We start from the raw sequence: 27,795 nt of genomic DNA on the forward strand, positions 1-27,795 counted from the left end.
ACAGTTTCTGTTCATGAAACAACACAACACCATCAGCTAGACCCCGAAACTTGTATCATAGTTGTCTACAGCATGCCTGCAATTCCTGGCCAATTTTGATGTAGTTAGTCCGTCTTGTATCCAGCTGAGTTAGCCATGCAATAGAAAAGGGTCAATCAGGAGCTACAGTCACAACCAACGATATCAACTCCAAACCGACCGATGATATGTTATTGAAAATAACTTTATTATGCTGATCGGTCCGGTGCAGTTTATGCTGCAGTCACATTTCCCCTACGGTATCCGCGAAGTGAGTTGAAAACATAAATTTTACAGATTTCTATACGGACCACACACAGGAAGATGTTACCATGGTTACATAAATTATAACGGCCATGGTAGCCGAAATATGACGGTTATGTGCCATATTTTGGTGTGACTGTGAGGCCTAAATAAATTTAGAAAGTTGTCAAAACCAGCGTCTATCCCCGTTCGAGAGAATGCATCAACTCTATCACTATACAAAGTCTGACAAGAGAGGGCAGCCGTCTTCCAAAATTAACATTGGGAATGTACAGACTGTCCTGAGAGAAAAACGACAAGGCAAACACACTGTCTATGCACTTACATACTGTTTACGCGTGTAGAATTTTACGGATCTTTTACAGTGAAAAAACATTAATAGTCTGCGTTAAAGAGAGAAAAAAAATTTGGTGGCACTTTCTTAAAAAAAAAACCGGTTTTCTCGAGATGGCGCTATCCAATAATCATGATAGTTGTCACCAGATCATGGCCTATATTATTGGGTACCAAAACTACCATTGCCAACATGGCGCCACACTCTCCAACATGACGCAGGTTGTCCTTTATACCTATATACAGAAGAGTATACAAACGTAATTGTTTTCTTCGTAATTATCAATGTAATAAGTCTTGAAAACCCCCAAACAAATATAATTTTTTTACGATTTCTCTTTGCAATGTGGTTTTTTGTAGTTTTTCTTATTTATATTTGTTTATTTAATTTTTTAAAATGTATGATTTATTGTATGTGTTTATATGCAATGATGTTCGTGTTGTCCAACTTTTACCATATTTACCTATTTTATTTAATGTCATGGACTCGCTGGGAAGCAGTCTGTTCTGACTGAATGTGAGTTATACCGTTGTTAAATAAATACAATACAGTTCAATCCCATACATGAGTAGCATCAAATCATGATTTAGAGTCTATTATTATGGAAATGCATCTACTATGCTAAATAATCAACAGCTTCTCTGCAATTATGAAAATGTAAAGAATTCTCACGCCATTCTGTGAATAGGAAACCAGAGTCCCCCACTAGTACAATATAATTTACTATATTTGTGTTCACACGGTGCTGTATGTCCGATCCTCATGTAATGTCATACGTACATCATGTTGTTGTTTTTATTGTTTTCTTTGTTTTACAGAGTCCAGAGTAAAGTATTATCAGTATTCAACAAACGAAGATTGCAACCCGGTGAACTATATGAACTGAACAAGATGGTCAAGTAAGAATTTTTGAATTTTTTAATTCAACTTAAACTTTTTTTGTTCTCCTCTCTAAATGCAAAGGAGCTATTCTGGTCCCGAATCATACTCCTCTCAGAGTGAAATTAGGGACCAGTCCTGATTGAGTGAGATTTCAAGAATGAATTTTTACCTTTTTTGGAGTGAAATTGTGAAAAAGGTGCACACTTTCACTCCAAGAAAGATAGAAATTCACGATTTCGTTCTTTCACGAGTAATTTTTTTAAATCCGATTTTGAATGAAAGTGTAAAAGGATGCGCAATATCACTCCAAAAAAGGTTAAACAAAATAACTCTTGATAGATTGAAATCTCACTCCATCAGGACTAATCCCTCATCTCAATCTGAGAAGAGTGTTATTAGGGACCTGGGGTCGTTTCATAAAGCTGTTCGTAAGTTAAGAGCGACTTTAAGAACGACTGGTGATCCTTTCTTATGCGCTAATCCATCGCCAATGAATTTGCCACAAGAAAGGATCACCAGTCGTTCGTAAAGTCGTTTTTAACTTACGAACAGCTTTATGAAACGGCCACCAGATTCTAGGCTTTTGCTTGCAAACGTTCCTTTGCATTTCTAATTGCAATAATACTTCGAAGATGATGCTCATTTAGTAATAAAGTGCCAAATGGCAAGGACGTTTTATTTCTAGGTTTTCTTTAAAACTAAACTAGTTTATTGTAGTTGAGATGAATAGATCAGCAGTAAGTTGGGATCAACTGATTTTTTTAATTTTTAGGTTTATTCTAGTAAGAAATGAATCCGTTCTCGTCCAATGTGACTATAAAAGATATGACTTAGACAAATATTGCACCAAGCTGACCTATTTATCTGTTGTTTTTTTTCCAGAGTATAGTATAGAGAGTACAAAATAACAAAATTACTATTCAACTCGATTTCATATACAAAATATCAGTTGTAAGAGTAAAGTTCATTTCTGTTAGTATTGGAGTCTTTAAAAAAGGCAAAATATATGTGTTAGATTGTGTCATCATTCCCTCACGAATAAGCTAATAATAAAGCAAATAGTTTTCCCTGACGTGAAGTTATGGAATTGTTTCTTTTTTGTGTATGCATATATTCCTTCCATTCCAGAGTTGCAATCAAATCAGAAATCGGGTCATTCATATCAGAATATTACAAGGTAAGTAAATCGGATGCCATGAGTTTCAATTATACACCGTCTTTTGCTTAACCTTCCGGACGATAGGTTCATCAAAATCAGTTTTTGTGCAGGGTTTCTAGAGGAATTCCCTTTATCATGTTTCTACGGGTATTAGTGCTGGTTTTTATTCGTTTTGAAATTAATCAGACTTGGAAATAGATAAAATTAATCCTCCCATTAAAGCAATAGGAACCTAATATTTTCCATTTTGATTAAAAATGAACAAACTGACAATGATGTCGAAAAGGACTGTGGAATTAGAATATAAAATAGCATAGAACAGAATATAATACAATAGTGATGGTTTATTTGCAATACATGATTGGCAGCCAGTGGCTGAAATGTACATGTTTACGTAGTAAAAGAAAATACGAAGACATACAAAGAGTACATAGATTTTTCTTTTAAAGGAGAATGAAACCCTTGAAACCAGCTGAATCCATATCAAAGAGAAAAATCAAAGAAACATATTGTTGAAAGTTTGAGGAAGATTGAATGAATAATAAGAAAGTTATGAGCATTTTAATATTGAGATCACTAATGCCATGTAGATCCTCTCGTTGGCAATGTGACCAAGATCTATGATGTCACACACGTACAACTCCCTCATTACTTTAGTACTTATTTCACTTATATTCTCACTTTTATAGAGTCTATCACAAAGTGAGGTGTTCTCTTTATGAGAGGACAAGTACAGAGGTTTCACAACATTATATCATTGATAAATCGTTTGTCATATGATTAGAATGAGCAAAAAGAGATGTTTTGGGGTATATTTTCAGTGTCCAAAAGGGGAGAGTTGTTCATCTGTGACATCATAGATCTTGGTCGCATTGCCAATGGGAGGATCTCCATAGCATTAGTGATCTCGACATTCAAATGCTCATAACTCTTCTATTGCTAGTCCTATTTTACTCAAACTTTTGTTGATCTTATTCTTTGATTTTTCTGCTTTCACAAAAGCTAACTTGCTGCAAGAGTTTCATTCTCCTTTAATGATGAGCATCCAATACATAGGTTACGCAAATATATTCATTATAATAGATCAAATTACACAATGATTTTCATTATAACGGATCAATTTACATAAAGGAGTTCTGAGTGTAAGTGAATTATATATCGCATTAATGGAGTTGAAAGTAATTTGTGACATAGATATATATCAATTATTTTTTGGGGTTCTTGATATTTGAATATGATATGAGTATTTTGATACTTTATAAATCCGTTAAAACTATTCAGAAGGCTTGTTGAAAAATCTATGACATTTATTAGTCTTACCAGAAGACATTTACCTACTAACGCTTCTACATAATATTTCGATAATAAAACACGAGTCATGCTCAATTTGAACCCTTTGCGCGCTGATGTTGCAATCTTGTACATTCGTACAATTAAATTCGACAATCGTAATACTTAGTTTTCTCTCTTACCTTCAAATTAGAAAAGCTAATAAAAGGCAATAATTCTTGTATATCATCAATATAATCATCATAATTATCAATTATGTAATATGGAGATATTGGATTGAAATAACAATTGTTATTATTATTCCCCCAAAACTAATTCAGCATGCAAAGAGTTAACAAATTTCTATCCCTTTTTAAAGGACAAGTCCACCCCAACAAAAAGTTGATTTGAAAAAAAGGAGAAAAATCCAACCAGCAAAACACTCAAAATTTCATTAAAATTCGATTTGAAATAAGAAAGTTATGACATTTCAAGTTTAAGTTTCGCTTAATTTCACAAAACAGTTATATGCACATCCTGGTCGGTATGCAAATTGGCAGACTGATGACGTCACCGACTTACTATTTCTTTTGTATTTTATTATATGAAATATGAAATATTCTAATTTTCTCCTCCTTGTCAAGTGAAACAAAGTTTTATTTCTCCCTGAACATGTGGAATTACCATTATTTTAACAGTTTATGGTTAAGTTAAGTTGGTCATTATTGTCAAATCTGTAAAAATTGAAATATTATATTATTCAAACAATAACAAACTAAAGAAATAGTGAGTGATGGACATCATCGACTCTCTAATTGCATATCGCTGAGTTGTGCATTGAACTGTTTTGTGAAAAATAAGCGAAACTTAAAAATGTCATAACTTTCTTATTTTACATCCGATTTTGATGAAATTTGCAGCGTTATGTTTGTTTGAATTTTCTCTATTGATTCAAATCAACAATTTTCTAGGGTGGACTTGACCTTTAAAGATTACTATATTATATTCGTATAAAAAAGGAATGCAAAATACGTGGAATGACCTCTTTCATATAGCTACATACGAAAATGGAATAAAAATTGATATGATAATTGATACATAACTATCATTTAACAGTCGCGATAAATGCCATCCGTGTTGCCGATAAAAATGCCTTTCGACTTGTTGATAGATTTGTATATAATTATCTTCATATTCTTTCTTCCACAGAAAAATCTGTTACAAAGAGGAATGAAAAGCCTTTATGACTCGCTTGACAATGATGAAGGTAAGGGCATACAGTAATTCCATTATTTCTGTCAAATTAGTTATTTAAAGGCAGTCTGGACCAATGAAGAATGTCTATCCTACCCATATGTGGTGAATGAATTCTGTCTAAACGCCGTAGATTGAAAGTCAATCTAAATAGATTGTGGTCAGGGAACAATCCAAAATTTCTAATCGAATACGACGGAATGCTAAATCTATTAGATTGTAAACTCCAATGCAACTTTAGATTGGTCCCTGATCACAATCTATTTCAATATACATCTCAGGAATTTATTTAATGAATAAAAACAATTAGCATAAATATAGATTTGAAAAAGTCTAAACCTTCTGGATGTCAAAATATAATATTTTATACTTATACGCATTAGTATGCATATCAGTTTTATAATAAGCACCTTTCCGTGATTAAAACAAATCGGAGACGAACATAAATATAATTTTTATGTTAATTGCTTGAAGTATGTTTTTTCGAATTCGAAAAAACCCAGCAAGCTTCATTACAACTATTGTACAGTCAACTACAATCATGTCATGTGTCTCTAACCCTATAGAAACAAAATGGCTGCTTGCCTTGTCCAGACCCCTTTCTGATGTTCAATTATGGCGCTCTATCACTGGTGGATTTAAATGAATAAGATCAGCTGCCATTTTTTTTCTGAGCAAAGAAAGTCTAGGTATCTAATTTTGCTATTTGTTGTCAACTTGTTTTAATTATATGCTCGAGCTAAAAAGTAAGAATATATGTGATGAAGCTTATAAAACATCTGTCAAAATTGACATATTTTTGTGTAAATGTTAATGAATATTTCTATTGTATTGCATTTAGGGCGGGGACTACTTACCAGTCTCGCTGAGCTCTGGAACTATTTCTTCACTGAGATACTCCCAACGCTGAGGGCGATATTTTATCCAGTCCAGGTATTCGAAAATGCAGTCATGCCCTGCTATAAACGTGTTAACAAAGTGAATTTTTATTGGATGGGGGGGTCTTATGGTTGTGAAAAATAATACATTTAATATCATTTGTAGGTTAATTATTGGATAGGGTAAGTGAAGATTGATGTAACAAGCTATGGACTTCTTCCTTTTATCCCGTATTTTGATAATGTTCTTGTAGAATCGTTTCTATGGTAAATTTGAATAAAAGATAGGCAGAGAAGATAATTTAATTCAAAGTGGAAGGTCGTTCATCGGTGCCAAACCTATAATGTCTTCTGTTAAAATGTATATGTGTTAATAAACAGACTCAATACAGCAAACGAAATGAACGTAGATTGGGTAAATATTCTTTGTGCTGAATGAATGCCAAACACCCCCAATTAACAACAAAACACTGAAAAAACTCCGGTGTTGATTTAACACCAGCCCGGAATCTATATATGTCCACACCAGAGAAGTGTTAAACAACACCAGTTTGGTTTTGGTCTAACACCAGATATGTGTTTATACAACACCAATTAGTATTAAAACAGCATCGGTTTGATTCCAAACTGGTGTTAATTCAATACTGCTCTGGTGTGGACAGATATAGATTCCGGGCTGGTGTTAAATCAACACCGGAGTTTTTGCAGTGTAATAACAACGAAATACTTTCCAAAATATATGGGTGAATAAGTAGACACATAGATTAGTAAGTGAAATAGAACTGTAATTTGAGGAGTATTTAAGGAATATGGCGACCGAACATAAAGCTGGATGTATTTCAAGTACTTTCTACACGACTGACTGATTTTTAAAACTGTTTCCATCTGATTGTCATGTTTTCCTATACTTTCAGACCAAAGGACTGACGATGTACCAGTTGTCTTTACTAGGGTTTCGTGATCATGTAGTTCTTCAGCTGCCGTTAGCGAGTAAGTTCAAGACCTGGGGCCCATTTCATGAAGTACTTACTGTTGTAACTTTGACATTATGGCAACTACCATGGCAACATGGCTCAGCAGCCAATCAACATCAAGGTTACCATGGTCATGATGGTAGTTGCCATAATGGCAAAGTTACAACAGTTGGAACTCTTTATGAAATGGGCCTTAGGTGTCGTCACCGTTTTTAATTTCCATTAAAAAGAAATCATTTTCTTACCCGTTTCGCGAAAGTGAAATGTACTTCATTAGACAAAAAAAAGTTGTTTTGATTATTCACTCGAAATGATGGATTCCAGTTACCGAATGAAGAATACGGATATGCTTGGATGATCCACATTGACATGCACTTCTTATTCTGTTTACATCCTGACAGTGTCCCGATATGAAAATTCGCAAACACTGATGACTTACCACATTTATGATTTGCCTATAGAACCTGTTTTAAAAGAATGACCATATTCCTTTTCTGGAACAATTACAGTTGCAAAAAAGAAATCGAGGGATTAAGCCATCTGTATATCTTCACTTTTTCTAAGTTTTTGATATTTGTAGGGAATATTGACATTGGCAGAGACGTCATCTTCGTAGAAGAATAGTGACCCGTAAGGTTCACCTTCAGAAATAGTGGAGACATATCAATTTGAAGTGTTAGATTGAGAACTCTGGCCAAAAGGATGACAGTATTTCCTTCTTACGAATAACTAGTTACAAGAAATAAGGAAACAAGTAGGTTAACTATTTTCATTTTTGATATTTGTTGCCATTGGCAGAGGCGCTATCATCGTGCAACGAGAGTGAGATCCCTCCAGAGATCACCCAGATGTTGCTGAACCTACACGCGGTCCATGACGGAGGCTCCTACGCCACCACGCCATCCGAAGAGTACGTCCAACTCGAAGTTCTCCTCGCCAAGGTGGTGTGCCCGTTCCTCGGTTCCAAGGGGCTGTTCCTACGGATGGGTGAAGACGATCCGGCCGTCCCTGCCCGTGACCCCAATGCCAAAGATGACAGTCAGAGCACCTCAGGGACCGGAAGTAGCGGCGCCCAAGGACGTAAATACGGTCAGTATGTTCCCCGGAAGTTGAAGCACAAAGACAGTCTAGGACTTCTCCGAACAGGAGGGATAACGTTACAGGCACTGTTGATTCAAGTTGATCATGTTGATAGTGGGTTATGACCAAAGGCCTTTCAAATAACCGAAAGATAATAGAGACTCTATCAGATGCATGGGCGGATATCCCGGGGGAGGGGGCGGATATGACCCCAATCGAATTAGAATATGTTAAGCATCCTATGGACGAGGGCCGTCTCGTGCCCCTCCCTGGAGCGACCAAAATAATGGAGAAAGAATTTCAATCAGCATGATCAGTAGCTGACTACACGTCTTCCATTTTGAATTTATAGAATACCATCGTCAGACAAGTCTTCCATTTTCAAATTTGCGGAATGTACCATCCAAACACTACTTTTTCCATTTAAGATATGATCATTCAACTTTTCAGAATATTCCATCTAAAGACGCCACCCTCTTATTAAAACAAACTTGGTTTGGTAAAGACCGTCACTTTGATGATAGGGCTGGAAACATTTTGCAAAGAACTTATAAATTTGACGTTTGTAGTAGGTTGGCTTAATATCTAGAAAGTGGGAGAACAATTTTGTTTATCAACCCTGTTTCTGTGTGATAGAACGTTTATGTTGTATTTGGAAAGAAATGGTTATTTGAATCGAAGACCTTTATATCAAACGATAATGTTCGTGGGAACAACTTTTCGTCTATACACCGCTTTTTGTCTTGAAAAAGTTGCAAAATATGCTAGTAAATTATCATTCTATATAGTCACGCGTTTACAGAAGCTAAACAACCGTCATTCAATTTTACTCAAAGGTCAGACTAAAACAAGTGGTTGAAGCAAAGTGTGTATTTGGGTGTTTTCTAGGATGAATTATTTTCACTTTTCAGTCTTTCTAAAAATAAGATTAACGAAGGATGTACATAAGACAACCGTATTCGATTTTTTTTTTCAAAAAAAAAAAACAACGAGCTTGAACAAAGTGCCTTGTTGCTTTGGGTAAAACCCGTGCCTGTGTTCATTTATATGATAAATTATTTCCCTTTCATTCTTTCAATGAAGAATATTCATGTAGGATGTGCAAAAAACGACTATATTCGAAACTGTTTTCACTTTCTGTCTATCTCAAAGACGATTTATAAGATGTGCAATGGATGACCATATTATTTGAAACTTTATTAAATCATTAAGACCAGTGCCAAAATATTATAGGTTTCATGACTGTAGGGGTAGAGGGAGAAATCATGCATGGTCATGTGTAAAAATGAAAGTTAGTGATTATAATTTATTATATTAAACTCCAGATTAATCCTAGTTGTTATATTAGTCTTCTTTTCTCATTTCTCATGAGAACTATAATCTTAATGTCCAAACGGTGATTCGGTAAATCATATACTCATATCATCCTTTCCGGTTTAAAGGCCTATATGTATTTTTGAAATATAATTATTTTCAAATCAACCTCGGGTTAGAGCAATCAATGCTGTGGGGGTATTTTTTTCTATTTTCCTTTGAACGGGGTTAAATAGTTAGTATTACAACATGCCTGCAGACCTCCGTGGTAATATTTCCGTTGCATTTTTTTTTAATATTAGAACTGATTTTATGAACATTATGATAAATAAATATAAGAAGTTTGTTGGTTGGCGTTTTAGTGGTTTAGTTGATTATATAAGTTTTAAATTGAAATTTTATCTTGCATTGTTTTAAAACATAGTTTTACGGGTCTGGAACAGCCACAATTCATTCTGGCAAACAGACGAAATTCACGAAAATGTCCTTTGCCGTATTTACGGTTGCTAGTTGGAATGCAGTGTCTATTGTGATGCCAATACTATTCAATAAGCAACCATGAAGGTCCAACATTAATTTTCAAATTAAAAGATTTCCGTCGTCATGATGAATCATGTAAACAAATTATATATTGAGCACGCCATTGCCACCGCTTTAAGAACATTATAATTGATGTTAAATCAGCAATTAATGGCTTCTAAAAACTATCATCACGAAAATTAAATAACATGATGACAATAGATGCCATTTTTGTTACGGTTATTAATGGAGAAATCGTACAAAATAATGGCTATATAAAACGAATATTTTCCTCGTTGTTCCAGGCCCGATGAGTCTTTTGATGAATATATTGCTATGTTGTCATATCATCTGTATTATATTCCCATTATTTCCTTCCATAATTGTATTGTAAAATCTTCCAAACCCGTTTGCTTAAAATCCATTGTAGATTTAGCAGACCTCACCGTTCTTGTCAAGTAGATTTTATAACGTAGTACCTGATTTTCTACCTTGAAGCACTGTTTATAAGGACCGTCTCCTCACTAGATATATATATCGTAAAGCCGAGTGTCAAGCTTTTTCTTTATTTAGACACCCCGTGTCTTATGTTACTTAGTTTACGGTAGTGGTTGATAAAAATAACCGTCTCACATTCCGCTATAGTCAAAACGCGTTTGATTTGCTGAGAATTTGTTTTTCATTTCGATCCCAAAATTTTAACACGTTTCCCGATTTTGTCTTTTCGTTCCATTCCTCTCCCAAATCCACACATCCGTGACACAAACTCTCATTCCTTCCTGTCACCACCATGTGACGTCATTACTTACCGATTTGCATGTCCCATTTCATTGGTCCAATGTTGTCACGTGGTGATCCATTGTGTTCGATGTCGTCACCATTTCTGCGCAGTAGCTCCAGGGTATGTCCCGCGCGCATTCGCGTCGCCGAGCTTAGCCTTTCTGCGCAGGTCCAGATTCAGCTTTCGGATTAACAACGTCAGACGAAAGTTCATGCGCATGCGCTTTTCGGACGATACTCCCGATCACCCATCTGAATCGATGCCTGAATTAGATAACGAAATGATCAAATCTGCAAAGGCAAATAGCAATGGCTGAAATTAGATTAGTATTACAATCAGAAGCTTTATTCTTTTGCTTGCTTTTCTTATCTGCTTATTGGTGGAGGAAAACGTGAAAAGTTGCAAAAAAAAAAGGACAATTACGTTGCCTGGAATGAATGTGGTGCATTTGTATTCCATAACCAAAGTATTTTTTTACAAAAAGTATTTTATAGCCAAGGCGCGACTTCACTTTAAAGTCTTTATATTCCAGAGTAACTCTATTACAAAGATTGTTTATAACTATGCTTAGCTTTTTGGTTGTGCAGGTAACCGTTCGCCCAAAACCTTAATCGCTATACTTTGGTCTAAGCGATACCTTTGACTAATAAGTTTTAAATTTTAAAAACCGAGAACGACGCGCATTCCACGAGACTGGTTCACCGTCATTTCTCATTGCACGTATCATCACTTGTCACAATGTTAAACGTCGATCCCATTACCCCAAAGCCGAAGATTCTACACCATTCTTTAATTTGCAATATCACAGTCGTATTTTTTGTTTGATTGATTTACCACGTTTTTAATTATGCTTTCTTTTGTATTTATTTTTGTTTCCCCCACACCATTATAATAACTAACAACAAAAATGCATGATTGTGTATAGATATGTACCAAAAGTCCAGAATTTGCCTGGAGGTTATCAACATAAACTCACTTAATTAATATTCTTATTTCTTCCCTTTTATTCACCCCTCCCAAACTGAAATATTTTTTTCATTCATTATCGGTCAATTTCCCATTGTTCATACGCCATGTTGAATATTCAAATTCATCTGGGAAAAATATCCATTTGCTTCCGCAATACTGTAATCTATTTACTCACTGTGTAAAATTAATGTTTTGTTTGCAATTTGACACTGCTATGCAATATTTTTGTAACACTTATGTTCGCTTTCAAAACCTGTGCATATACATCTAAAAAATAAATTTCATTGTCTTTTGCGCATAAATGACCAATATCGATTCCATTGAAATATTATGGTAATTTCTGTTGACTCAAAAATGTGTCAAGAATTTCTCATTTTCCACGAAATGGTTCTTATCGATTTGTGAACTTTTAACTTTTCATTTCTATTTGCATTCTCTTTGTTACAAATTTTCTGTAATAACTCTAAAATGCATTCAATATAAAATATTAATAAACGATCATCCTTTATATCATTTGTATTCTTCAATGGAAACAACAAAAAATTGTATTTTCTGATAATTTTTTTGAAAACTACTTACCATTTTGGTTATTTATTTTCCCTTTTTTGTGCCAATTTTGCTTAGCTGTAAAATATCCTGTCTTAATTTCGTTCGTCTAATCACTATACATAAAAAAAATCAACATGTTTCCCCTTTCCTTTTCAACTTCGTCATTGACGTAAAATTGTGATTTTTTTCAAGTGAATACGTCCTCTCCTGTATTGTAATTTTCTTTCTCTATGTGTACATTTTATTGTTATATATATATCTATTATATTCCTGTTTTTTATTTGCACATGATCAATGCACTCACATGATCTCATGATTTTTCTGCTTTTGTGCTTTCTAAATATTTCGCATATACTTGCCTGCGTGCATGGCATTATTCCATATAACTACTCATTATCACTCCTAAGCACCATTCCATTCCCATCATGCCCATGCACTTCCACTTCCGGTTCTCCATTGGAATTCAAATTAACCCACACCTACCGTCAAAAACGCATTTCTTTATTCGATTCATTCTTTTCGAAAATAAAATCCACACCCATCCCAACTCCATGCACCATAACAAACTATTGAAAACCCCTTCCCGAAACGCATATATGCATATATACATATATACATACAAATTCAGACCGGCAACGATCTTTGCAAAGGCTTAGCCTCCAAATACAGCCGTCCAGCATGGATTACCTCGCAAACACGTCGGGTGGATCAACGCCGTCCTCGCCGTCGGCCTACGCACGTGAGCATGGGGCTGTGCGGAAACTACAACTTGGCCACGTCCAGAGGAGAAGCAGCGCCCTCGTGCTGAGCTCGTTGGAGACGCTGGAGGAAGTCGAGCGTTCGGGTTTTGTCGGATCGTTTCGGGAGAGAAGACGATCCAAATCGGAAATTGAATTCGACGGGAGGAGATAACGACAGTGTACCTTTAAACATATTTGCTTCCATGTACCACTTATTGATGATAGAAGCTGTGCTTTAACGCTTCTAATGGAAGGTAGATTATAATTGGTATACCTTAACCATGGATAAAACAAATGCATTGAAGTAAGCATTACTATATACATATTGTAAAAAACGGACCAAATTCAAGGGTAATCATGAAATAAAATTTATTCCCCTTTCCCCTCTTCAGTTAACCTTTCTATAACTCATTAAACCACACCGGCCCTGTACTAATTGTGATTCTTATACTAACAAACTGTTTGCGGAGTATTGCGATCACATTTTTCCATACCTGGTAATTCATTTGTATTGGTTGGATACATTGGTTCTGACTTTTATAACAATATCATTTTAATCATGGTGGAGAGGCTTTTTTTCTGTTTGGCTCACGTTCCTATAATGACGTCACATATTTCAGATTTAGGACCCGCTAGTTTCATTAGGCGTACTATCTCGCTGCTTTACCACTTGTTTTATTTTTCATTACTGGACATTTACACCATTCTTGTAAGTGCTTCTTTATTCAAGCCGATTCATTAGATGCTACTCAATGTTAGCTATAATAGCGCCCTCTGTCGTTATGTTTTTATAGTAGTGTTTCTATCATGGCTATTTTTTATGAAATGTCGTTCTAAACATATTAATAAGTAATTTCTGCTTGGTTCCACATTGGCATGGGGAATGCAGTATTGCTGAGTTTCTAAATGTTTAAGCCGTAAAATAATCCTTGTAAAGACAATTAAAGCAGTTTTATCATGCAATAAAGTCGTTTAATAAACTGAACACGGGAAGCAAAACGTCTTCTGACCATAATCCAATAATTCAAAATGCGATTTGATTTGATATGAACTGTTTTGTTAATGAGCTTGTTGACGTTCATGATAATGAATGAAATAAAGATATTTCTTTTTGATTGACGTTTTTCTGAAACCTAAAGAAATAAATTATCCATTCCTTTGTCCTTTTAGAGCTGATACATCCACTTTTTTTTTGCTTTATGTCTTTCCTAAGTTATCGTTTCTCAATTGTATATTATTACAAAGCGAACATTATCATTGATCGAACAAAAGGGCCAACACGAGTAATATTGTATAATTTTTTTTTTTCTATTCATGATTATTACATGTACAATTTAATTTATTCCACCTGGGTCTAATGAAAGTCGTGTTGATAAAGACGTGATTTTATAGTATACGTGACTTTTAAAAGCTTTAAAACAATCCAGATGTTTTAATCTCAGATATACATGTACTTGTTTTTCATTCAAATTTTGTTGTAATTAATAGTTTGTAAAGAAGTAACAACAATAATTGAGTAATTACACAAAGAAAACATTATGAGGTAGCGAAACCTACACCTGATCATGGAATGAAAAATTATCGGGATAATACAGTAATTTACCAATTGGCGTAAATCCGTGACGTCATGCTATTCAAGTAGGAGTAAAACAATAGATCACCCCCCCCCCGAACAAGTTCACCGCCCAGATTTACACCAGTGAATTTTCCTTTACCCCACTGCAGGGCTGGATAATCCATGTATAATTTTCATTAAAAAATAGATAATACAGTAATCAGTTGGCTAATTAATATATTTTCTTTCTTCTATATACTGGATGTTCTCGACAATTTTTGAATTCCAAATGGTATTTAAGTCTGCTCTTTGGTCCTCCTCTTTGTATTTAAATCGGTTTGGCAGACACGTCCTATTTATTATTATTCAATGCTGTACGGGCCATGTCGGATAGAGTGTCCCTGTATCTAGGTTCCATTTTATGTCTACATTATTATAAAATAAGTCCATTAAAAGTTTAACATGGGGGTTGAGGTATCTCTTACTGAAAGCAGAGTATCATGCATTTGACATTTTTAATTAATAATAATGGGCTTTTGATTTGTGTCATGTTCCAAATCTCCCACTCAATACTGGTTATAGTAACATCTATCATTTTCCCTAAATTAATTACAACTTGTGCGAGTTTTATTAATCGTGGATTTACATGTTAAATTATAATCGCCCAAAATATTATTTAATTTACCTGCAAAAAAAATTATGCAACTCTTCGATTTTATGATGCCAAATTCTTAAATGATACAAAGCGTATATCTATTGCATTGAATATACTTACTGTATGTCGTGATTACACTGCAAAAGCACCGGTGTTGATTAAACACTAGATCAATCGAGAAGTTGTTGCCACAACACCTTTTAAGAATCAAGCTGGTGTTATAAAAACAGTCCTTGGTATTGTTTAAAGTTACGGATATGTGGTGTTTGCCCACTTTTTCAGTGTGGTCATGATGGATATCTGACTGATGTTAAAATCAGCACCGGTGTTTTTGCAAGGTGTCTTGCATTTTTATGAGCTGAACATCTTGATGATGTAACAAAATGCAGTTTTTAGATAATTATTATTGCTATGTATGAAATGCTTGATGATCTATGTACAGAGATGACCTATTAACTATAGCAAAGAAAGATATATGTGTATATATTTATGATGTATTTCGCTTTTATCTGATTATGTCTACGACATCGAAAATATATGAAAGTATTCCAAGAAAATAAAATGCTCTTGAAAGAAAATGACATAAAACATATTTAATTTTATCATCTACTTGTATTTTTATGGTGGTCTAGCGTGTGGTTGGGTCTGATGTGATAATTGTATTTTTTTTTTCAAATTAATTCATGAAAAAAAGTTTGTTTGTTTGTTTGATCATTTATTTCACATTCACATAAAAAACAGGTCATTACAATATAATATAATGCAATTATATACAAATTGATACAAATAAAAATACATTTAAAGAAATTATTGTCATTACAAAGCATGTCATTCAAAGAGAAAGGGTAAAACATACAACATTTAGCAGTTGAAAATGAAACAAAGGGAAACTATAATTAGGCCAAATGGCTCTGTAAAATAAATTCCCTTATATGCAATACAAAAAATAGTGACTCCATCACAATATGTTTATATTCATACATCATTACATTATAATAGGGTATTCTATATTACAGTTAATTGTTATAAACACCAAAGGCTAATATCCTAGTAGATAAAGTGAAATGAAAGCGTTACTCAATAAGCTTCGCTAGTATGATAAATATGATATCATCTGTTGTAACATGTCTAATAAGTGATAAAACACTTTATCAAATAGTTGATTAACTCAGTCAAATAATTAACATCCTCTAAAACATGCTGGCTTTAATGTATCGATACAAAGAGATAGTCGTGATTTTTTTTGGTTAATTTGATATTCCCGGGGTTCATGTTTAAAGCATATGAAACTGTGAAAGTGAACTCAAATCCAAATAAGGCTATGGTGTAAAACACTGGCATTAGTTTGAACTCACAAATATCAACTTTCCTCCGTGCTTTGGCCATCGTTGACAAACCTATCTTGCCTTATTCTTCAAAGTGGTAAATTTGACAAAATAGATATCACATACATTCCCAGACAATTTTACTTGATAAATAGACATAGATATCACATACATTCCCAGAAAATTTTACTTGAAAATTAAAAGGACAATTTCACACTTTCAATTTCACTATTTGATAAAAATTAATACACATGAATATCAAATAGTTTCCTAAGAAAAGAAAAATACAAGGTCAGTTAAACATTCAACTATATGTAAATAAGGTGCTAAAACATGTGGGTATTCTGACAGGGTTGATTCTACACTGACTCTTAAAAATGTTGGGCAACATACTGTCCACACAGCAATTGGTTAAAACTTTATCCAATTCTGTGTAGATTTAAACCAATAATGTGTGCTTTGGCTGATAACTACACAGTATTGGTTGAAAACTACCCAGAGTTGGATGAATTTTTAACCAAGTGCTGTGTGGACAGTATGTTGCCCGACATTTGTTTAAGAGTGTAGAATCAATCCTGTCAGAATACCCACATGTTTTAGGTTGAAAATAAAGGTTATCAATTATCATTTTATAAATCGTTTATTTATTTCGAATGCAAAAGTATTGTTGTAAATCGGTGAGGTAGAGGGAAGGTAAGATATGGTTATTCATAATGCGTCCTGGGATGGTATGTCAATGGTTGTGGTGGCACTGGTGGTGACGTAAATGATAAGGATAAGATAGATGAGGACGAAGACGTCGACCATACTAATGTTGATGATGATGGTGATGATGGTGATTGACGATGATGATGGTGATGATGATGATGATGGTGATGACGATGATGGGATGATGATGATGGTGATGATGATGATGACGATGAAGATGATGGCGATAATGATGGTGATGATATTGATGGTGATGATGATGATGGCGATTATGATGATGATGGTGATGATGATGGTGATGATGATGATGGCGATTATTATGATGATGATGATGGTGGTGGTGGTGGTGATGATGATGATGATGGCGATTATGATGATGATGGTGATGATTATGATGATGATGGTGATGATATTGACAAGGTTGACGCTAAAAATACATTTAATCAAATTATGAGTATTACAATGAGTCTTGCGCGACGATTTGCAAGGTGAAATGAAAGTTTATTACGATAATACTGCACACAAATGCCCCAGGGAAAGACTCCCCTCGTCTGCCATGCAAACCCTTCACTCGAGTTCAGGGTCTGAATGTGCAGCCTATAATGTCTTGTACACTGAAGGCCCTCTCGCTCAGGAAACAGCAGATTTTGTACTATGTGCTAGTCTTTGCGTGGATACCCATTTGTTGATCAATCAGGGTCTGTGCCTGCAGACGAAGACTCCCCAACCGTCCGTCGTGTACGTATGATAGTGCAGTGCAAGGTAGTCACAGAATACCTTTTTTTGTTTAATACCCAACACTGTTTCATTAATGTACAGATGATTAATGCTGCCACCAATAAAGGGTGACATTTTGAAGCAGGGGTGGGTTAATTCTACCAGACAATAACACGATTGACCAACATTTTACCTGACAAAGGGGGTAGTTAAAGTCAAAGTATAAACGAAAAAGAAGGAATGCATTAGACACAGTCATGACATTTATAGCCACGAATAAAACAGTTTAATAAACGCTAATTAAGGGATAATTGTAAAAGAAATATCTATCTCCACCTAAACAAAGACTTGATTAAGATGAAAGTAAACCCGACCTTTTAATTTGACGATTTTCTAAATGTGTATCAGGTGTATTTGGGGCAATTAAGATAGAGAGTGAGAGGTCTGGATGGCGTGTTGGAGAGATGGGTAGATGAAGATAATGAAGAAATGGGGTGTAGATATTAAATGGGAGATTGCTACACTGATAAAGTTTACCAAATATTGGGTAAAATGGAAATATGCCTGTTTGTTGGGTAAAAAGATACCAAATATTTTGTCAATTTTACGCAATGATGCGTTGAAATCTACCCTTCAAACATGCATTTTGCCCAATATTGAAGGAAAAAAGTTACCCAGCAAACATGCATGTTCCTCTTTTACCCAATATTGGGTAAATTTTTGCTCTCTGTTTTTAGAGTGTATAGTACCACGTGTGAGGGGGATTTCTCATTGACATGCCTCGTAGCATCCATTTTTTATTAAAATTCTATACAACAAAATGTTTAAATGAATAGAAAAGAAATTAATGTGAAACATTTTTTCATGAAGACGCTTGTAAACTATCCCTCACCTTCTCAATTATTATTTATTATAACATGATTATTCCTCATATTTTGTCACATATTAGTATGTTTATCTAAGATTTCAAACTTTTTATATTCCCCATTTTAACTCTAAAATAATCATGATAATCTTGTAAAACATTCCATTCTTTCCCTTCTTTCGTTTCTATATATTCAAAACTCGATCTGTTAAAGGAGGACTTGAGCCGGAAACCTAAGACTTGAAAAGATCAGTTCCAAATAGAAAGTATTTCTCCGGAAATATATACAAAGATTTTATCATCAAGACTCTTAATTGAGTAGTTAAAGAGTTCGTAAAGTGGTACTGTAGGAATCAGCCTTTCAGTCTAAGAATCTTCACATTACCTTTAAAACGAGCGCCTTCTTGAGGTAAAAGGATTCTAACACCGTTCAGTATTCCCACGATCGAGTCGTTAAGGACGGCTCTTGGAAAGTCAAAAGCTTGGAGATGTTTGCTTAAAGTTAGTATTAAAAAACGTTTGTCTACAACCCCACTTTAGCGAACTTTATGAGGTTTGCCTACACTAGAAACCGGTTATCATTTCTCTTCCTTAACATCGTTCAAAATATCAATTTTCTAAAGTTGCTAAATATTTTTTTTTTATTTGTTACAATATTCTGGTGACGTTTCCGACATTATTGCTCTTAATTTGAGAAAGAAAACAAGACGATGATTTTGTTTAAACTTATAAATGTGATTATGTTTTATTTCGTTTATTACCATCTTAAATATTTGAATACTGATGACGTCATACCGTCTTAGTAGCATACATTAATTCCAACCGTATTTACGATTTCAAGTATATAAAAAAATCTCTTTCTGTCCTTTTGTCAAAATATCTCTTTGAAATTATAGGCTTTTAAAAATGGAAAAAATAGTAAAATATTATTTAAAAATTAACCAAATAAAGACATTGAAATCCACTTAACCTTAAAACACTGTAAAACCCACACGAATGAAGTTAAAACTTTCACAGTCGTAATTATAAATGCTAGACACTTCGAACTGGGTTTGATGTGAACACATCTGGTCAAGGGGGCATAACGCTCTCTGCGTCATCGTTCATGGGCTTTATATCACAAAACTCAACGATTGATCATAGCGCTGATCCTTACGATCAATTACATTGATCATTACACGCGATCAATCCTACGAATCAATTGAACGAGGCATCACTGAGTTTTGTGTGACAATGCCTCGACCCGCTTTTTTGAGAATGAAAATGACGTACAAACTAGACGGATACGAGGCAGGGACGATGAAATATGGTCAAATCCTCCAAGATCCTGAACATAGGCACTTCAACTTTACAAAACGTTTCTTTCTAATTTTCGTGTATTGCAGAAAGGGGAAATCTTCAATTTTAAATCAAAATCGTATAGACTTTAATTAATCTCATAAGAATTATTTTTTAAATATTGATTACTCTTTTGTTGCCATTCATTTAAAATGCTTCCAATATTATAAAATTTGAAATATTCTTAGCCGAAATATTTCCAATGCGTGATACACTTATTCTGAAATTAATCGTGATTGTTTTCTATTACCGGTATTTTCGCCAATAAAGTCCCAGGGTGCTTCCACAATGCCGCACATTTACCCAGGCTGTAGAATTAAGGCTGATATGAAAATAATATACATACATGTATAATTTATATATGCATGTATATAATTCAAATTTCATTCATTTGAACTATCAAATGTCCATTTGTCTTGATTATTCTCAGTTAAGCTCTGTTTCTCAGTTATTACACGATCCTATGCTACATAAGACACTGGCACATTTTTTGATACAACTATCCAAGAAAACTATAAAGATAACCATGGTGACATATAAGAGATACGTTTTTCGAATCCCCTCGAAAGTTTAAAATATCGGATGGTAAATGCCCGAACCTTCCACAGGAATCAACCATCGTATAGTGTTAATGAAAGTCTGTTTAAGAAGTGCTTTTGATTTAGTATATTTAATGACGTATTCCCGAGATTACATCCCAACTGATGCAAACCTCCTTTGGTAACATTTTCCAAGGATAGAATGATGTGCTGGTCGGCGACACATTGACCCCAAAAAGCAGTTGGAACATTTCTCTTTAGAGAAAATGATTTAATCAAATGTAACAGTTTCGGAGAGGAATGTCTTCGAAATTTGTGACTTTGCAATCGTATGTCTGCCAATTGTTGCGTCTTGTTAGTCGGTTGCTTGTATATAGTATGGGTTGGTGGCGTCTGGAGCACTCCCGTTTGATTGTAGTGTCAAATACTTCATCAGAATGATGCCTTTTGCTGTCTGTATTTGAGAAGTACACGATACGCTGATAGACTCAGGATCGTTTGGACTAGGTAGAGAGGTAGACATATTAATATGCTTTCCTGACTCCTGCTCTCTTGATTCAAGCTGTTCCGCGCCATGTTCGCCAGAAAGTAGAACGTTGGGATGATAGATTTTATTTTTTCCTGCTCAAAGCTGTTCTATTCTAAACTTGTCAAGCAGTGTAAAACGTTAAAGAATGTTGGAATCATCTCTTGGTATTCATATCATGCCCATAGCTTTGATTGAGCTTAACTTTGATGAAAATTTTACGGGATTCAAAGGAACTAAGTGATTCACCAAATATAAGGGTTTTTAACTTGACGCTAGAAAGTGTCAAAAATCAAATCTGCAAAAAAAAAATAAAAAAGAGCGGGATTTTGATTGAAATTTGAACTTTAATTAATACCTGAGTGGATTATCTTTGCATTTTGAATAATGTGTATGAGAGAGAAAGAGAGAGGAGGATAAGATAAAACCCAGCATTTCATGGAAGTGTTGCCACAATTTCTTGTTTAGTTTGAGTTTTCCTATCAGATTGAGCATCCTAAATATTTACAAGGGATACCATCATTTATATATGCTATTGGTATTCAATTCGTTTCCCTCTTGCATCGTATCTTGGGGAGGATCATTCGGTGAAGAACTTCAATACTATTTAATTCAATTCATTCATTCATTGTTTCGATATTCACAAGACAGTCTTGCATGCACTATATCCTTTTGTTAAGTTCGAAATATCTGTTAAATTTGACAAAAATCTAATCTAATCATTTTAAATACAATATATATATATATATATATATATATATATATATATATATATATATATATATATATATATATATATATATATATCAGAAATGCGAAACAAATTCACGAGTAATGCAATTTTTGCAATGCCAACAAGTTCTTTTATTCATTTTCCAAATTTTCGGTAGACATCTACCTTCTTCAGGGAAGATTCGTGAATTCGTGAATTCGTATATATATATATATATATATATATATATATATATATATATATATATATATATATATATTATATATGTTTATTAATTTAAAATAAAAACAATCTCATTATAATAAAAATGATTATCAAATATTATAATGAGAGGACAGTCGGAATCTATTTAAAAAGCGCGTAGTAAACACTTTCAAACGTCAAGCCGATTGATTAACCAATCATTATTGGTTAAACATGACCCAGTTTCAACGTGACTGATCTATTTTTGTCATTTTCTTACCAAATGGAGTCGTTCACCTCCGGATATTATTGATATTTTCATTCATAAAATTCGTGTTGGAGAGTTGAGAGAGGGTTTGATGATGAAGCATTGCTCTGTCAATAGATTCCAGTTCCAGTGTGTAGAGTGATCTGTGTGGCGCTTTTATCAAAGGTCGCGGCGGATTATAGGTTGATGTGTAAATGGGTATTGTGCGTGGGTGTTCGTGTTAGGGTTCGAGAGTGTGGATGAGGGCCAATGTGCAATGTAAGGGGAGTGTGTGTCACGGTAAATGAAGGTAAAAGTGAGAGAGTGTGTGTGTGTGAGAGAGTAAATTGTACAGTATAAGTGAGAGTGTGTGAGTGGGTAAATGAAGGTAAACGTGAGAGTGTGTGTGTGTGAGAGTAAATGTACAGTATAAGTGAGAGTGTGTAAGGGGGTAAACGATGGAAAGAAGTTTGTGAGGGTGAACGGTAAAAAGAAGGCAGAGTGTTTGTCAGAATAAATGTGCGATATAAGTGACAGTGTGTGTGCGGTTAAATGAGGGATAGAAGTGAGAGTGTGTATGAAGGTAAACGTGCGATATAGGTGAGAGTGTATAAGTTTGGGTACTTGAGGGAAAGAAATTAGGGTGTGTGTGTGTGTGAGGGTAAATGTGCGATATAAGTTAGAATGTATGCGTGTGGGTAAGTGGGGGATAGAAGTCAGAGAGTGTGTGTGAGAGTTGCGATTGTAAACGAGGGATTTGAGTGAATAGGTGAGCGCGAGGATATATGCGATATAACGATAGAATGAGAGTGGGCATGAATGTGCGTGATAATATAAGTGAGAGTGTGTGCAAGGGCGACTTTAACGCAAGAAAGGTAGAAGAAGGTTTGTGATTTGGAAATTTGTGACGCCAAAAGAATCACTACGTGATAAACTGTGAGTTGTTAACCCACGTTGCACAGAAAGAATCGCGATTGCACGATATTGCTTGATTTCATTTTCAAAAACACACACCCACATCCCCACCCACCACTCACTCCCGCTTCACATCCACAATGCACATCACACCACACAACTCACATACCTACTTTTACATAGATACTCACCCTCTCCACTCTTTCTCACACACCAGCCCTCCTTTCTGTATCCCTCTGTCATACAATCACATGCCCACCTAAACCTACGCACACACACCCCGCACACAATAAGTTATTCTTACCACAATTTCTCCTTTATAAACCGGGCATTGAGAAGCCAGGTGACGTCACGATCTATAAGGCGCGGGATGTCATCATTAATGTTAAAAGGGATGGTGAAATCATCAATACCTTAAAAATGAAACATCTGATGCTTGCCCAGAAGCATGTAATAGATTTCAACTGGCAATGTCCAAGCATTTATCTCAATCACTGGCCTATATGTTGAGGTAGGGTACGTCTGGGGGGGGGGGCACATCAGTGTTTTCCACCCCAGGCAAAGTTTTACGATTGATAAAAAAATATAAATTTATGAAGTAAAAATGCGATGACAAAAAGAAGGTTAAAATAAAAGATGTAAAAACATGTTTAAAAAAAAGCTCATATGTTTTGCTTGTTTCTTAATTTAGCCTTGTGTACCATGCTCTAGTATATGGCGTGAACAAAACGCTTACAATAATGGGTCATTATAGCGAGTGCCCCGAATTATTTTCCGAGATATCACATAAGAAAAAAAATAATGTCAATTGATTTCGTTTAAATTTTGGAAGGTTAGGAGTAGGAAAGGCAATCAAAATCTTCATATATCAATTTCAGTTTTTACGAAGACAGATTGAAAACTATTTTTTTTTTACAATTCCGGTCATTGATGAGTCATGGGTATCAAACATTTTTATTAACCCCCAAGATATTTTTCATAATAGAATCGAGTAGTTGAATTCTATTCACTTAATGATAATGGCTTCGAAATCATATATTCAAAATACAACATAGGATTTACATGACGAATCGGAATATTCCCCGAACGGGGAAAATTAGAGTTTGGTTTTTAGTTGGCATGCAGTGTATTGCGCTCCGGGTAGAAAAACAAAGAGACACTAAATATAGAAAATGAAGCTGAGCTTGTGGGCGATTTGGAGGGTGTTTGTGAAGAAGTGAGCGGGTGCGTGTGTCAGTGTGTGTGTGTGTGTGTGTGGTTAAGATTGGGTATCTTCCAACACGTTACGATAATATGAAATACGTTGAATATTTTTCTTCAAATGCAAATTATTGCAACATTAAAACGTGTTAATCGATAAAAAAGTATTCAATATGTTTATTAGTTTCTTTATAAAATCTATGTTTCAAGATTTTTTGTTCCTTTCCGAATTGTATTTCATAATAATGATAATAATAATAAGTATCTATATAGCGCCATCTGTCTAGAAATATTCTATTCCGAGGCGCGATGTTATTATTATTATTACCCCGGCTTTAGTCCCTTAGCTCGAGCTGCCTTTCAGCGCTCATGCACTCAAGGAATTAATCCTGCCGGGTACCCATTCACCTCACCTGGGATGAGTGCAGCACAATGTGGATAAATTTCTTGCTGAAGGAAAACACGCCATGGCTGGGATTCGAATACATGACCCTCTGTTTCAAAGTCAGAAGACTAATCCGATGGGCCACAATGCTCCATGATAGTAGGCGTTTGTTCAGATATGTCATCGTGTTACCAATGCCATGTAAATCTTCAATCGCCTCTAGCCTTCACCTTTGCATTCAAAAGAAAATCAAGAAAAATGATACTCAAAACCTTTTATTTTGTTTTCCCCTCATCTGCTAGAAACTTACAGATTTGAATATGAAAAAGACTTTAATGCCCGCATAACCTTTTCTAGCGCCTACTCTACAAAACGGATTTTTGTCAACAGAAATATTTTGATGGTGTACTTAAGTCATGTGAATGTCTGCTTAAAAGTGAAAAATAAGATTTGCAAATGAGAGCATTCTAACACCTACGGTTTAGCTGTTTTAAAGCACTGCAAACCGTTCATTGTGATTGAAATAATAATAGAAATACGATCATTTTTTCCCAAAATGCCCAAACGATAAGTAATTCTTACAAATACTTTATATCAATAGTTTCGCTCTTTGGGACCAAGGGATGCGGTATTACATTCGCATTTTGGTTATATGGAAGAGGCTTGCCTGACAAAACAACATTACTCAGTGGATTTTTCTCTTCAAAACCCTTTTCTATACAGATGCATTCAGGTCTACATCCATTTGATAATAATAATGATAATAATAATAGCTGGATTTGTGTAGCGCTTTTTGCCTGATACATAGCGCTTGCTAGTTTTAACCCGGCTTTAGCTCGAGCTACCATCACCGGCGCTCAGTGCATGCAAGGAATTAATCCTGCCAGGTACCAATTCACCTAAACTGGCTCGAATGCCGCACATGGATAAGTTTCTTGCTGAAGGAAAACACACCATGGCTAGGATTCGAATCCACGACCTTCTGTTTGAAAGGCGAGAGTCAGAACCACGTGACCACGACGCGCTCCATTTGTCTGGATACATTGAACATGTCTAAAGCCGTTTATAACCATGTCAGACAATAGGGAGTTTTCGATCGCTTTCACGACGCATGTCGGATTCAAGAACACATCAAATGTATTGAAAAGTGCCCTTCATGCCAAAGAACAACCAAATAGTCTTTTGTCAAAAATTGGTGAATCAAAGAGCAGTTTCGTCCTGGAGCCTGGATAAACGACATTATTATTAGCAATTTTTCGTCAGCTCCGAAACTTAGGACCAATACCTCAGTCACATTTGGTCTACGATGGCCGTACGGCGAGTCGAGTTTTTTTTAATAGCTAAATGTAGGTGGTTTGAATAAAAATGAATAGAACGGCCGTTTTCGACTCGTCGCATCCGGCTGCCGTAGAGTAAATGTGATTGAGGTATTAACTGCTGTTCCGGTTCACCAATTTACGATAAAACCTCTAGCTGTTCTTTGTCATTTGATGGGCTTTCTCAATACATTTAATGTTTTCTTGAATCTGTCCCTGTTGTAGTTGCAGAAACCTCCTATTGTCAAGCATTCATAAAGAAGTTGACCAATCTATACCAACATATGAAATTCGTGTGGATACCTTTCATCTTGACTTATGGGGAGTGTCTCATGAGGCTTCTTGCTATTGATGTCCACTGATAAAATTGCTTGCAGCCAATCAGATGCAAGGATATTAGTATCCTATAACATATAATCCCTGAAAATCACTGACTACTTGTTTCATGAAATGCTCCCCTGGTCTAAAAAAAAAAATAAAGGACGATGTACGCAGATTGGATGCCACGCATACCTAGTATTGTATTTTCAGTTCATAAGAAAAGTATTCAATGATATTGACGGAGTGGCTCGTTATTAGATAAACAGAATGGAGCTTCCGAATAAATACGTCCAATAGACCCTTTGAACTAAGGTTGTTCTTGAGAAAATCAAACGCCGCAAAGGCTTATTAGACTTCGCAAAAAGCGATGTAAACAAACTGGACTCCGATTATTCTATTCATTGCTAACGTAAGTCTTAGATAATAACATGGTACTGGATTCTCTAAAAAGCAACATTTAACAATTCAACACTGGTGTGATTAAACAAGTTCATATAATAAGATTTAATTGGGTGTCTAACTTGGGATCAGTCATCCTCTTATCTGACCGTATAATGGTATCCCTACACTACAGCCTGTATCAGTGAAATCTAATGAAGTGTTGCTAAGACGTAAAAAAATCCGATGGATTTTAATTGCCAAGAGGACCCATATCAACAATAGACTTATCACCCACAGGGGCCGATTGCACCAAAGGATCTTTGCAAGAACCGCCTTTCGTGTCGCTGTTGCGCCATGTGAAACGCATTCTTAATAAATTAACTGCAAAAATATTTTATTTGTCCGTTAAAGTAAACAAAATCTTTCTTTATAAAATGATGCGATATCTCATGAAATTGTATTAAAAAAATATTCAAAAGCTAGCTAATGAATTTTATTTATCAAAATAAATTATCCCGAATACAGCGCATCATAAAAGATGGGCGGCACGAAAAACGGTCCTTGGAAAAATCCTTTCGTGCAATCGGCCCCATGTCTATGACATGCCGTGAGAGGGTGATCAACGGGAACAGAAGCCGTTGAAGAGGATGTCTTGTCGATTATGTCCCGGTGGTCGTCAACGGCCATGATGACGATGATCTGTGGAAGGAAGCCAGGAATGCTGTCATCGTGTGTCTCCGTTTGATCACGTGCTGGTAAGGTCTCCATACATGCCATATCGATCATGTTGATGAATAAAATAGCTATGTTTCCTTTCAGCGTTTTTGCCTTTGAACATTATAGTGCCTCATTGCATTACGGGAACGGTAACACCTCGTAACTTGATAGACCATTCGATTTAG

General features: G+C 35.1%; 1 protein-coding gene across 1 annotated transcript in view; it reads left to right on the forward strand.

Moving 5' to 3' along the window:
• LOC129283342 (proline-rich protein 5-like) overlaps window positions 1-15,786 on the forward strand; it is a 47,506-nt gene extending 31,720 nt beyond the window's left edge. The window contains exons 2-8 of the mRNA XM_064114041.1: window positions 1,435-1,515; window positions 2,627-2,675; window positions 5,136-5,193; window positions 6,022-6,113; window positions 6,973-7,048; window positions 7,831-8,121; window positions 12,873-15,786. Of these exons, the coding sequence (XP_063970111.1) occupies window positions 1,435-1,515; window positions 2,627-2,675; window positions 5,136-5,193; window positions 6,022-6,113; window positions 6,973-7,048; window positions 7,831-8,121; window positions 12,873-13,156 (931 nt within the window). The 3' untranslated portion in view covers window positions 13,157-15,786. The remainder of the gene's footprint in view (window positions 1-1,434; window positions 1,516-2,626; window positions 2,676-5,135; window positions 5,194-6,021; window positions 6,114-6,972; window positions 7,049-7,830; window positions 8,122-12,872) is intronic.
• Window positions 15,787-27,795: the final 12,009 nt, after the last annotated feature.

Source organism: Lytechinus pictus, chromosome 19 (genome assembly GCF_037042905.1).
Source record: "Lytechinus pictus isolate F3 Inbred chromosome 19, Lp3.0, whole genome shotgun sequence".
NCBI classification, from domain to species: Eukaryota; Metazoa; Echinodermata; class Echinoidea; order Temnopleuroida; family Toxopneustidae; genus Lytechinus; species Lytechinus pictus.